This window comes from Marmota marmota, unplaced genomic scaffold (genome assembly GCF_001458135.2).
Source record: "Marmota marmota marmota unplaced genomic scaffold, marMar, whole genome shotgun sequence".
Lineage (NCBI taxonomy): Eukaryota > Metazoa > Chordata > Mammalia > Rodentia > Sciuridae > Marmota > Marmota marmota.
Genome location: NW_025999900.1, coordinates 54,065,076 through 54,078,476, shown reverse-complemented (window position 1 = coordinate 54,078,476; position 13,401 = coordinate 54,065,076). Strand labels below are relative to the sequence as shown.

At 42.1% G+C, this 13,401-nt stretch overlaps 1 protein-coding gene across 1 annotated transcript in view; it reads left to right on the top strand.

The window, feature by feature from the left end:
- Nucleotides 1-13,401, top strand: part of Ptpn21 (protein tyrosine phosphatase non-receptor type 21) — a 76,471-nt gene that overhangs the window by 48,234 nt on the left and 14,836 nt on the right. Inside the window, exons 11-13 of the mRNA XM_048799526.1 lie at nucleotides 7,131-7,191; nucleotides 8,011-8,095; nucleotides 12,530-13,398. Of these exons, the coding sequence (XP_048655483.1) occupies nucleotides 7,131-7,191; nucleotides 8,011-8,095; nucleotides 12,530-13,398 (1,015 nt within the window). The remainder of the gene's footprint in view (nucleotides 1-7,130; nucleotides 7,192-8,010; nucleotides 8,096-12,529; nucleotides 13,399-13,401) is intronic.

The following is a 13,401-nucleotide window of genomic DNA, read 5'->3' as shown; positions in this document are numbered from 1 at the left end:
AGTAGCAAGACTAGAGCCTGTGTTCTCAGCCTCTGAGAGACGGCTAGCGTATTTCATGTCTGCGTTTTCTTGTAGATTTGATTTTTGTCTTTTTTGCCTATGGTGCTCCATGAGAATAGGGGCTCCTTATTCATCATGTCCTGTGCCTGGTAGGTGAGGGCTTAGTGAACCATAGAAACCCGAGTGAGACAATAATGGGAGTCCCAAGGGAGAAGAGCCCTTTTACTCTTTTTCTGTTTCTCTTGTTGCCTATTAGAAATTGGGGCCAGTGGTGAGTCTTTTTAATTTTTTAAAATTTGTTCTTTTTAGTTTTATATATGACAGTAGAATGTATTTTGACATATCCTACACACACGAATATAACTTCTCATTTTTGTGTTTGTACATGATGTGGAGTTACACTGGCCCTGTACTCATATATGAACATAGGAAAGTTATGTCTGATTCATTCTACCGTCTTTCCTATTCCCATGGGTGATTCTTCTTCTTTTTTTTTTTTTTTTGGTACTGGGGATTGAATGCGGGCACTCAACCACTGAGCCACATCCCCAGCTGTATTTTGTATTTTATTTAGAGACAGGGTCTCACCGAGTTGCTTAGCACCTTGCTTTTGCTGAGGCTGGCTTTGAACTTGTGATCCTTCTGCCTCAGCCTCCCCTGCCGCTGGGATTACAGGCATGTGCCACCACATCTGGCCCAGTGGGTGAATCTTAAGAGGTCATTTTGTGAAAAAGAAAGACTGTGGAAGGGCTTTGAGTTTCACATGGTGTGAAAGAACTGGTCAGGAGTGACAGTTCAAAGAGAATTGGCAGGGTCATCCATTGGGATGGAGAACCATCCAGTGATTAGAACATGGGTCCTAGGCCTCCTCTCTTCCATGTTCTCCCCACCTCCATGTTTGTATTTGAGTCCCTACCACTGGTTCAGGGATGGGGTTTTAGTAAGTACTGACAGGGAGGAGGAACCTCAATTTCTTTGTGGGTCTGGACAGTCTTTTCTGCTGACTGGCAGCTTTGGAGTCCTGCGTGCATTTCTGTATGAAAATGCTCCCCTCTGGTGGTTAGATACAGGGGTGCCACTAGTCCAGAATCTGCATTTGGGAAATAGTGGAGAATCAGTCATTTTGAATAAATCATAGGCATCCATGGTAGTTGGTAGTTAATACCTTTTTAAAATTTTTTTTCCTTTGTTATTACTGGGGATTGATCCAGGAGTGCTACCACTGAGCTACATTCCTAGCCCTTTTTAGTTTTTATTTGGAGATAGTATCTCACTAAGATGCCAAAGCTGGCCTTGAACTTGTGATTTTCCTGCTTTAGCTTCTGAGTAGCAGTTAATACCTTTTTTAAAAAATATTTTTTTAGTTGTCAATGGACCTTTAATTTATTTATTTAGATGTGGTGCTGAGTATTGAACCCAGTGTCTCACACATGCTAGGCAAGCGCTCTACCACTGAGCCCAATTCCAGCCCCAGTTGATGGCCTTTTTTAAAAATTTTTTATTTTTTTAGTTGTAGATGGACACAATACCTTTATTTTATTTATTTTATATGTGGTGCTGAGAATCGAACCCAGTGTCTCACACATTATAAGCAAGCGCTCTACCACTGAGCCACAACCCCAGCCCCAGTTAATGCCTTTTTTAAAAAGCTTTTTTTTTTTTTTTCAAACCATCACCTAATAATTCAGAGGGAAAAGCAATGTGGTAAATGGTGTAGTCTTAGAAATCTAATATTTTTGGAATGTTGCTGTTCATTGACAAATGTGAATAAAATGACACTGATGTTGTCCTTAGTTGCATATATGTGTATATTAATCTGTTTAAGGGAAATCTAGAGTAATTATCATTATTATTATTATTTGCAGTACAGGGATGGAATCCATGGGTGCTCTATCACTGAGCCATATACCCAGCCCTTTTTTTTTTTTTTTTTTTAATTTTTTATTGTGGGTTGTTCAAAACGTTACAAATTTCTTGGCATATCATATTTGACACTTTGATTCAAGTGGGTTATGAACTCCCACCTTTACCCAGCCCTTTTTATTTTTTTATTTTGAGACAGTGTGTCACTAAGTTCCCTAGGCTGGCCTTGAAATTATGATCCAAGATTACAGGTTTGTGTCACGTCACCTGGCCAAATTTTGTTTTTAATTTCTATATAGCCAGTAGATTATGGACACCCATTTCTATGAGCTATTCCTGTGCAAGTATTTATGATTCATTCTGGGGGAAATGGATATTTTTCATTGTGCATACTGTTTCCCGTGGAAAATAAATTAAGCTTTTAATATTAGCTTTTGATGTTTTCCTGGGTAAGAAAACTAAAAGTCTCAACAAGGACTATTTAGTCACATTTAATATTTTAATGATTCTGAAGTATTGGTAGACTTGTTCTCACGATCAAATTGGTAAACTCTGATGTAATGGACAGTTAACAGAACTGCAGCTAGCCTAGACCTGGACAGTGGATTCTGGACTCAGTTCAGGCTTGGGCTACTGGTGGCTCAGAGATGGTGTCTACATGTGTAGAAAGGATGTCTTCACTAGAGCCTTTCTTCACCTGAGCCCTAAGTTATGATGTAATGGTGTTAGGGCCTTAGATGACTCATCAAACCTTGGCCCAGTTGAGTATTTATACAGTGGTATGGTCCAGCATTACTCTCTACCCCCAACCCCAAACAAGGTGCTTTACATAACAGAATCATCTCTTTATGTCACTCAAGCCTTAAAAATGTTAGATAAACATCCCCCCTTATAAAATGGGGACAATGGGCCTTGACTTAGCATTCTTTTAGGGTTGGATTAGGAATTAAATGAGATAATGATGTTAATCAATTAGGGGAAAAAAAAAAAACCTCTCTATTTCACCCTAAGCCTCAGAAGTGGTCATCCTATAATCTATATAGAAAAAGACTGGGAAATAGAAGGATAGGAGGACTCCTTTTTTTTTTTTTTTTTAAAGGTACCAGGGATTGAACTCAAGGGCATTTGACCACTGAGCTAATTTGTATTTGATTTAGAGACAGGATCTCACTGAGTTGCTTAGCACATCGCCATTGCTGAGACTGGCTTTGAACTTGCAATCCTCCTGCCTCAGCCTCCAAACTGCTGGGATTACAGTAATGTGCCACCACGCCCAGTTAGGAGGATTCTTAATGTAGGGACTGTTCCTCTTTTCTCTCAGTGGCTGTATTTTCCAGCCTGTAAAAACCAAGCCACAGATGGCCTCTTTAAGAGATTTTCTCTATAGAAACTTGGATTCCAGCATGTCGCGACCGCATGCTGCTGAGAGAGTTGGTGAATGTTCCCTGTAATTTAGGGCTGGTTATGGTGAATATAACTGCCAGTGTCCACCTCTGTTCTGGAGATTTTTATATCAGGTGACAGGCTGGCATAGGCCCTGCCTGGAAGGGAAGAGGGGCTGCCCTGTCATCTTCAAGGCTGACTGTAGGCTTGAAGAGACTAGGAATTCTGGAAGAAGATGGAGCACCCCTCTCCCCTGCTAGTCCTTGACCCTCAGAGGTATGGTAAGGACCCAGTGGCTGTGGGATGGTAGTGGGGGTTAGGAGCAGCAGATGGTGGGATTTCTCTTATCCCTCCTCAGCAAAGCATGGGGACTGGCACCTCAGGTAGAGTCAGAGGCAATTTCCCTTTCTGAGCAGGTCCCTGTGTAGATGAAGGTCACTGGAAAAACACATGTGTCATGGGGGTTAGGATGAGGCTGGTCCCTCCTGCCAGCGGTACTCCAGTTACTTGAGATAATCTTTGCCATCCTTGCCCCTTTCTCTGCCTGCAGTGTCAGGGAGCTGCACCTGGAGATGTAGCAAGTGGGGCATCTCGGAGCCAGACCAGTTGGTTGGGCCCCCACACTTTTTTTTTTTTTTTGGTGCCAGGGATTAAACCAGGGGTGCTTAACCACTGAGCCATATCTCCAGCCCTTTTTATTTATTATTTTGAGACAGGGTCTCACTAAGTTGCTTAGGGCCTTGCTAAGTTGCTGAGGCTGGCTTCACACTTGCAATCCTCCTGCCTCAACCTCCAGAGCCACTGGGATTACAGGAGGGTTCCTGGCTAACCCAGTGCTCTTGAAGCACTTTGGACATGCAGCTCTAACCTGCCCTGGAATAGGGAGGGAGAAGAGCTTTTGTTCTTCCTTACCCTTATTATAGAAAGTTCAGGAAGAAAGTCATTGAGGTAAACGTTCTTTAGATACTTCTACCATCCAACACTGTTTTTGTACATCAAAATCTCTCCTCTTTGCTAGTTATAAACAAATGAATGAATTAGAGTAGCTCACAAAGTGGAGTCAGACAGCGCTTAGAAACATGAGCTTAACTGTAAGTGCTCGGTAATGAACATCAACTTCAGTTCCCATTCACTGGGTCATTAATTTGTTCAGTACACGTTTGAGGGTTTCCTTGTGTGCCAGGCAGTGTGCTGGGCACCAGTGGTACCATGGTATGTCCTCTTCCTAAATTAGTTGAAGTTGGGGAAGGGATAAGACAAAAAAATTATTAGAGGCTATCTGAAAAAAAATGACACACTGGCCTGTTTGAATTCTGGTTCTGCCACTTGTATGCCATGTGACCAGGAGTGGCTTACTTAATCAAGTATCAGTTTCCCATATGTAAAATCAGGATAATAACTGGGGCTCCCTGATGGCATTGGTGTTCAGATGCCATGAGATAATCACGTACATTCTTAGCACAGTTTCGATTAGCATTATCATTTATTTTACTTTGATGGGCAGCCTTGTCTCTGCCCTCCCTTCTCACCCTGCCCCATATTGCCTGTGTGGGGAATCAAATCCAGAGAGATGCTCTACCACTAAGCTACATCCCTAGCCCTTTTTAGTTTTTATTTTGAGAGAGGGTCTCACTACATTGCCCCACCTGGCCTCAAACTGTGATCCTTCTGCCTCATCTCCCAAGTCACTGGGATTGCAAGCATGCACTACCACACCTGGCCTGGCAGCCATTTTAAATTGTCTTCTCTTGTGTGTACATTCCAGTGATTTCTTCTAAGAATTTTTTTTAGCTGCCTTGTTTTTAGTGCACCCATGAGTATAGAAACCATCCCCCCATTATGTGCTAAGTTGAGGATGGCTGTTCTCAGAGTGAACTGTACATGGAAGAACTGTGCCAAGGAGAAAGAGGTTAAACTATTAGAACTGATGGTGAGGCGCCTGGCTCAAACAATTTGGCAGGTAAAAAACCTGTACTAGACTGTTTTGTGTTTAGCAGAACTGTCTGCTGCAGTGGTGAGGACAGTGTTCGCCTCCACCCTGGGTGCTGCCAGCAAGATGCCAAAATAGCTAGGATGGGTGGAGTTGCTCCTAAGCTCTGTATCCTTGGATTTTTTTTTTTTTTTTTTAATGTTTAACACAAGTTTTATTTTTGCCCCAGGCTGGACAACTATGTCATGTTGTTGCTGTTTGTCGCTAGTGGATCCTACCAGCAACCCTTTCTCCCCATTTTTGAATTTATATCATTTTAAGAGTTCAGTCCATTCAGACATCGAGTCCTGGACAGACTGAATATGAAGTTCATAGGACCCAACCTGCCCAAACCTAGCCTTGGTCATAAGGATAACAAGAGGCAAAGTAAATTTCAAAGTGACAAAATGCAGTGTTTTAGAAATGCAATTAAAGAGTATTCTAAAAATAGCCCAGAGGCCCTGTGCAGACCTGCCTCACTAAGGAGAGTACTAGAAGGATGGAGCAGGCTTTGGGAAAAGACATCTGTTTTCCATCAACAACCTGAATACTTTCCAGTGATTCAAAAAGGAAATTACAGAAGTCAACCTGTAAAAGCAGTTAAAGTCATCTGATATTAATTCCTACTATCCACTAGTTTTCTTTTGTCTCAAAAGTTTTGTCAAAATAAGCTTAATATTCAGGGTTTCAATGGATACTAATTATTAGAATGATCAGAATAATGTTAATTTAGAAGACAAGAGGCTTAACATTATGATAAATTCTCTGATTAAAATGGGTTGAATTTTCATTTTGTTATGATGGCTTTTCTAGTAATTAGTCCTTAGAGCATTAACTTAAGGTCACAAAATATTTTTGTAGTCAGTAATTGTATGTCACATAAGCCCATGAGCCAGGAACAGATGGTAAAGTTTTTAAGAAAAGTTCCTTGGCACAGTTGCTTAAGTTATCAACAAAGCCAAGAATCCAGTGTATTTAGGTTCCTAGATCTTATTTGCAATAAAACTGAACACACACACAGGAAAAATAAAAATCTGCTTCAGTTTAAAAACAATAGTTAGAAATTAGCTTTTCTATTTCTTGTTCCTTTTTTATTTAATTGTTTATTCAAAAATTGGATCTGTGTGAATAGTTTAAAATCTCAAATTATCAGGCAGAATTCCTTAATACACTCAGTTACATTAAAAAAATATATCTATTTAAAATCAATTCACTGGGTGCAACGATGCATTCCTGTAATCCCAACTACTTTGGAGACTGAGTTAGGAGAATTGCAAGTTTGAGGTCAGCCTTAGCAACTTAGACTCTGACCCCGACCCCTGACCAAAAAAAAAAAAAAAAAAAAAAAAAAAAAAANAAAAAAAAAAAAAGAGAAAAATTAGAACAGTTTCTTGCAAAGAAAGGTAAATGGGCTTAGCACACACCCACTGAACTTTGCTTTCCCTAATTTATTTCCTTAGAAGAAATATAAATTTTTAAGTCACTAAAATTACAAACTTATCTTTTCCTTAATGTTTGGAGTATGTGGTAAACAGAATTAATTAAGGTAATTTCCATTGCTTTGGGCTTCTGGGCTGAAAGTTGATGGTCACCCCTACCAGGACTGTCAGTGGAGGCACTAGTGCAAACCCAGCCCACGGGAGACACCGGTGCTGAATCCTACTTCCCATGGGATTAGATTGCTAGTGAAGGAGGTCCAGGTGGTGACGCCTCAGAACATGCTCAGAGGGCTTTAGGCAGCAGGAAAGGGCAGAGACCCCCCCAAAATGAGAGTTTTTTTCTTCTCTCTAACCAATCTATGATTGGTCTAGTTTGTCTTTTTGGCTCAGAATATTTTTTATTTTACCTTTCTTAGTTTATTTTGTTAGAATTTAGGAAGTGTTTGCACTCTTCTTAAAATCATCTGTTTTTATAGGCAAACTCAGACTATCACAGTGAACCCAATCAGGAGGAGGTCATCTTCAAGGTTGTCTCTGGTAAGGAGGAAAATATAATTGTTTTTTCCTTTTAGTGGTGTCATTTTCCCTAATAAAATATGCTTTTGTTAGTGTTAATTTTGAGTTTGACCCATAAAAGTATGATTATATTTGATCATTTTTATTCAAATGATGATTTTTCTATAGACTCAACATAAAATTTATTATATTAAACATATTTAAATATTAGGTCCAATCAAATATTATAAATTTTAACTATTAGTCAAGAATAATTGTAAGTTGTAAGATATTTAAATTACCTGAGGATTTCGTCTAATAAGATTGACTATACTATATAATAAGCATCCTGTATTCATCTGTTTATTCAAAGGAATTAATTTCTTACATCTTTTACTTTTTTGGTAGTGGGGATTGAAATGAATGCTTTACCACTGGACTATTTTCTAGTCCTTTTAATTTTGAGACGGGTCTTGCCAAGTTGCTGAGGGTCTCACTAAATTGCTGAAGCTGGCCTTCAACTTGTGGTCCTCTACCTCAGTCTCCTAAGTTGCTGAGTAAGATTACAGGCATGTGCAACCACATTTGGCCCATCTTTAACTTTTTGGATGCAAATTCTCTTGTGCTATCTAATGTCCTTGGTATCAGTGCAAAAGGTTTGGCATTGCCATGTGGGGAACATGGAAATAATAGGTACAGTAAGACCTGTGTCTTCATGTTTATTTTCCATATGTTATATATTTAACCCCTTATGCAGTTTTTTTTTTTTTTAATGGAGGGGAAGAATTCAGCAGAGAATTATGTTATCTTTATTGCATAGGCAATGTGTTTTAACCCTGTGTCCAACTTTTCATTTCTCAGCCTAAACCCCAGCCCTATGTGATGCCTCCCCCGCCCCAGCTGCATTATAATGGACATTATACAGAGCCATATGCTTCTTCCCAAGGTAAAGTACACAAACTCTGCAAAGCCTCACATTGTTATTACAATGAAAATATCTATGAAGACTTGGAGGTCTTGAAACCTGGATAGTTTTTGGCTGAAGTAACATCCCAAATTGTTATTAATATAGCTTGTATTTATAGAACAAGCCATTATATTCAAGTTCTTGAACGTATGTTGAAAATATGCAATATCAAATTTTATGCTCGGATGGTTCCAAATTTGATCAATGGGAACTTCTTTAAGCTGGTTCCAATGTCCTTTAACACTCCCCCATTGCTCTCTCACTTTCTGGTAAAAGCTGTCCCAGGCTTACTTTGTTTCCTCCCTGCCTGAGACCTTCCCACCATAAAGGTTTAAACACTTCATTACGGCAGTTTTCATGTGGGAACTATAGGAAGCTATATTTATTTTTTAATATTTACTTGTTAGTTGTAGTTAGACACAATACCTTTATTTTATTTGTTTTTATGTGGTGCCGAGGATCGAGCCCAGGGCCTCGGACGTGTTAGTCAAGCGCTCTACCACTGAGCCTTAACCGCAGTCCGGAAGCTATATTTACAACAGTGCCCCAACACTGAATCTTGAGTACTTATTCAATGTTTATTCCATACTCTGTGTATAAGTCTGTACTAAAAGCCAAGGGAGTTGGTGCAGATGAGTATCTCTCTTAGAATCTAATTGTAGGGAATGAGACAAATGTAGTTACAACTTGAATATAAAGAAAATTTCATCGCTGTGCTGTGAGAGAGCATACAGTTAACTGTGCCTTTTGATGGAAGACAGACTCATTGTTTTGGGGGCATTGAGAACAGCTTTCTGGTTCTCAAGAGATGGCTGCATTTCAACAGTAAGGGAGGCAGGTCCTTGACTGACTGCAACTCTGGTTTTGGTGCATAGTGAATGCCTTGGCACAGAATGACAAAGGGGTGTTTGTTTGGCAAGTAGAGTTGTCCAGTTGCCCTATCCCATCAGGAGCCAGGAGGGAATGAAGTGTGAAGGGACGAAGGCAGATTGTGACTGTACTTTTTGTGCCAGGTCTTACATATAAGATGAGCATTTCCATGCAGTGAGGCAGGCAGTTGGGGAGACGTGCTCGGGTGTGGATCCTGGGTGTCCACCTCTGGGTGGTTTTGTATTTCTTCACTGTTCTCCTTGCACCTGCCCGTCTGTTCTTATGTGCAAGCCCCTCCCACCAAGACTCTTCTCTGCGTTGTCAGTCTCCTCCACAACCTTGGTCTGCGAATGCCCTGATTTTCTTTTTTTTTTTTTTTCTCTTCTCTCTCTCCAGACGATGGTTTTAGGTTGTTTTTGTCTTTATTCTCTCTTCAGACGATGGTTTTAGGTTATTTTTTCTTTCCTTTTTCACCCTGTCCTTCTGAGTGATTGCCATGTGCTGCATCTGCTTGTTGGATAACCTTTCCTTCTGTCTTTGCTGCTGTATTGAAGCTGCCTCTCCAAGGGCCCCATCATCCCCAGGTCGTCCACACCATCAGAGTCAAGCATCACTTTTCCCATTGAGCTGCCCTCCTCCTTTCTGTCAGTATGGATTGTTGTTCCCCAAAAGCCTGTCTGTGCCTTCTTCCCTCCCTTTGGGAATGTCTACAACAGTGTCACCCACATTTCAAACCCCTGCAGGGGCGACTGTCAGATCTTCATTTCCCACCCCATCAGCACTCCCGTGCTGCAGCCCCACACTTCCTACCGTCTGACAGGTTGCTGTGGCAGCTACAGGGGTTGCTGCATGTTAAGAGGTTGGCTTAGGTGGAGCACTCCATGAATGGTATTAGCTCCTGTGACTTGCTGAAAATTAAAACATTAAATTTGGATTGTCATTCTACTCTGTAAGCGGCTTCCTTTCCTGTGTTCCTTACTTCATTTTTTTGTGATGAAGTCATTCTCCTGGTTATGGATTCTGAGCTGCAGGAAATTTTTGTTTTTTTGTTTTTGGTACTCCACATCTAGTCAGTTACAAATCCTATTGCCTGAACTTCATGTGTCTTCCCATCCCCTTCTCCTTGTCTTCCTGTTCCTGAGCTGATGCAGGCTTTTTTGTTATCTTACCTCTCATTAGGTAACTAATGTACCATGTGAACTGGTATCTTCAATTTCCACTCTCCCTGGTTCATCTAACACACAGCTGCCAGCTCATCTCCCTGATATGCAAGAATATTCCTTTGCCTAGTGTTCCATGCTCTCCACAATATTCCCTTAGCCTGCTTTTCCAATCTGGTTTCCCACTGTTAGTTTGCTCTTCTCTAGCATGCCCTTCTAGGAGTGGTCCTCAACTTCAATCATGCTTCTCTGTTGTCACCCAGAATGCCCATTCTACTGTACCCTTCTGTCCACAGCCTGCCATCCAACCAGAATAGTATAGTTTATTCTGTGTTAACAGACCATTCTAAACTCTCTGGCTTTACTTCTTGCTCACATTACCTGTCCATTGTGCCCTGGCAGGACTCTGCTCACTTCAGCATGACTTAGGGGAGTGGTGGGCTGGGGGAGCTCTTCCATCTGGAATACTATGGCTCATTTAGCAGGGGAAGAGACTGTAGAAGCTGGCTCTTAACTCTCCACTTTCCCTTGACTGTTACTAGTCACAGGGCTGTGCCTGGCATCAAGTAGGAGGAGGCATAATCGTGTGTGTTCTCAGAGTTGGAGACCAAGCTCTGGATGGAAATAGGACATGCCTGCCCCTCCCACAAGACCCTTTGATTGCAGTATCTTCTGCAGAGTTGTTTTTGAATATCTCTTCCATGTCTCCATCACTTAGCTCAAGCTGGAAGTGATTCTTCCCTCCTCCAGACTCTTGCCACTTTTATCTTTCCTTACTTTAATTACAGGGATTATTATGTCCACCTTCACCTCTGACTGTCCTAAATTCCAGTCATCTTTTTCCCCCTTCTGCTCTGAGTATAGTCTGTTACAGGCTCACAAATGATTTGATGATTTAAGAGGAACCTAGAAGCAGGGAAACCTGCTGGGCAGGTATACTGTGGAGACAAGGTGGAGACTGAGAAAAGAGGGACCCAGAGACTTAATGGCTGAGTGTTCTAGGGATAGGGAAAGCATAGCAGTGAGGAAGTTTTCACAGTGACAGCAGGAAGAATAAAGTGGGAATTAGTGTGCTGTTTCTTTGGGGTTAGGTGTGCCACCAGAATAAAATGCACCTACCAGACTGGTGAGTCACTTGGATAATCAATTGGAGCTGTTGGAGTACACCAAGAATGCTTTCCAAAGGAAACTGAAATGCAGTTAGTAAAGTGATTCAGGTGAGCTACAGATTGGCTGCAAAGAACATGGCCTCTTTCAGCTTGGGACACATACACATAGCATTGTGAGATGAGTCTCCTGATTCTGTGATCCCTGGATCCACGTCTTACTGAAAGGTGGGGACCAAGATGGGGCAGGTGCAGCTGTCTTAGTATGGTTCTTCGTGGCTTCTGGACTCTAGTAGGGTGTGCAGCCGCTGGTGACACTGTTGGACTAGAGAAAGGATATCCTGCTACACTATTGTCCTTTTATGGTGGAAATTTTATCTTCATTCTGAAAGAACTTATGCAGGCAATCTGAAATTCCAGTTAAGGAAATATTTACAGACAGTTGGTGCTTGAACTAGCATGGCCACATCCCTTACTGTGGAGACGGCAGAATTAGTGGTTCTGAACCTTGAGCAGTAAGTATCTGTGCCTCGAGTTCTATGGAGTTCCAGAAAGAGCGTTTTGGATCTACAGTGAAGTACATGGTTTCAACATTCAGAAAAAAAGACCGTTTTGTTATACGGTCATACTCTTTTTAAAAATTATTAATTAATTATTTTTAGTTGTTGTTGGACACAATACCTTTGTTTTATTTATTTATTTTTATGTGGTGCTGAGGATAGAACCCAGTGCCTCACATGTGATAGGAAAGTGCTCTACCAGTGAGCTACAACCCCAACCATAATTATACTCGTAACATTGGACTTAGATTAGGCTAATCTTTATTGGGTTTCATATTTTGAACCTTTAAGTAGGTAGAGCCACCCCAATCTTATAGATGAGGAAGCCAAAGCTCCCAGGGCCACTCATAGTACAAGAGAAGCCCCAGGTCATTACATTTATTTATATATTTGTTTATTTTGCTGTACTGGGGATTGAACCCGGGGCACTCTACCATTAAGCTACATTCCCAGTCCCTTTTTATTTTTTTGAGGTGGGCTAAATTGCTCAGTTGGCCTCAAGTTTGCAATCCTCCTGTCTCAGTCTTCTGAGTAGCTGGGATTACAGGTGTATACCACCATGCCTGGTTGCCCCATATTATTTTATCAAAGATTTTTATAGGCTGCACTGAAAATCCAAATTGAGGGACACTCTCAATATTTGGCTGGTGAAATCAGTTTAATAAATTTAAGAAAATCCTTAAAGTACATTTTAAAGTTTTTTTTTTTTTTTTCCAGATAACCTCTTTGTGCCCAACCAGAATGGATATTATTGTCACTCCCAGACAAGTTTGGATAGAGCCCAAATTGACCTCAATGGTCGAATCCGTAATGGTAGTGTCTATAGCGCACACAGCACCAGTTCCTTAAATAACCCTCAAGCGTACTTGCAGCCCTCTCCTATGTCCTCCAACCCCAGTATTAGTGGAAGTGATGTCATGAGACCCGACTACATCCCCACTCATCGGCACAGTGCCCTGATACCCCCGTCTTACCGCCCGACCCCAGACTACGAGACTGTGATGAAGCAGCTCAACAGAGGCCTGGTGCATGCCGAAAGGCAGAGCCACTCGCTGAGAAACCTCAACATTGGCAATTCCTATGCATACAGCAGGCCGGATGCCCTGGTCTACAGCCAGCCTGAAATTCGGGAGCACGCACACTTCGCCTCTCCCCAGTCGGCCCACTACCCATTCAATTTGAACTACAGTTTCCACAGCCAGTCTCCCTACCCCTACCCTGCCGAGAGGCGGCCCGTGGTGGGCGCTGTCAGCGTGCCCGAGCTGACCAACGTGCAGCTCCAGGCGCAGGACTACCCGGCTCCCAACATCATGAAAACCCAGGTGTACCGCCCGCCGCCGCCCTACCCGTACCCAAGGCCGGCCAACAGTACCCCAGACCTGTCGCGCCACCTCTACATAAGCAGTAGCAACCCGGATCTCATCACCAGGCGGGTCCACCACTCGGTGCAGACGTTCCAGGAGGACAGCTTGCCCGTGGCCCATTCCCTGCAGGAGGTCAGCGAGCCCCTGACGGCCGCCCGGCATGCCCAGCTGCAGAAGAGGAACAGCATCGAGATCGCGGGGCTCACGCACGGCCTGGAGGGACTG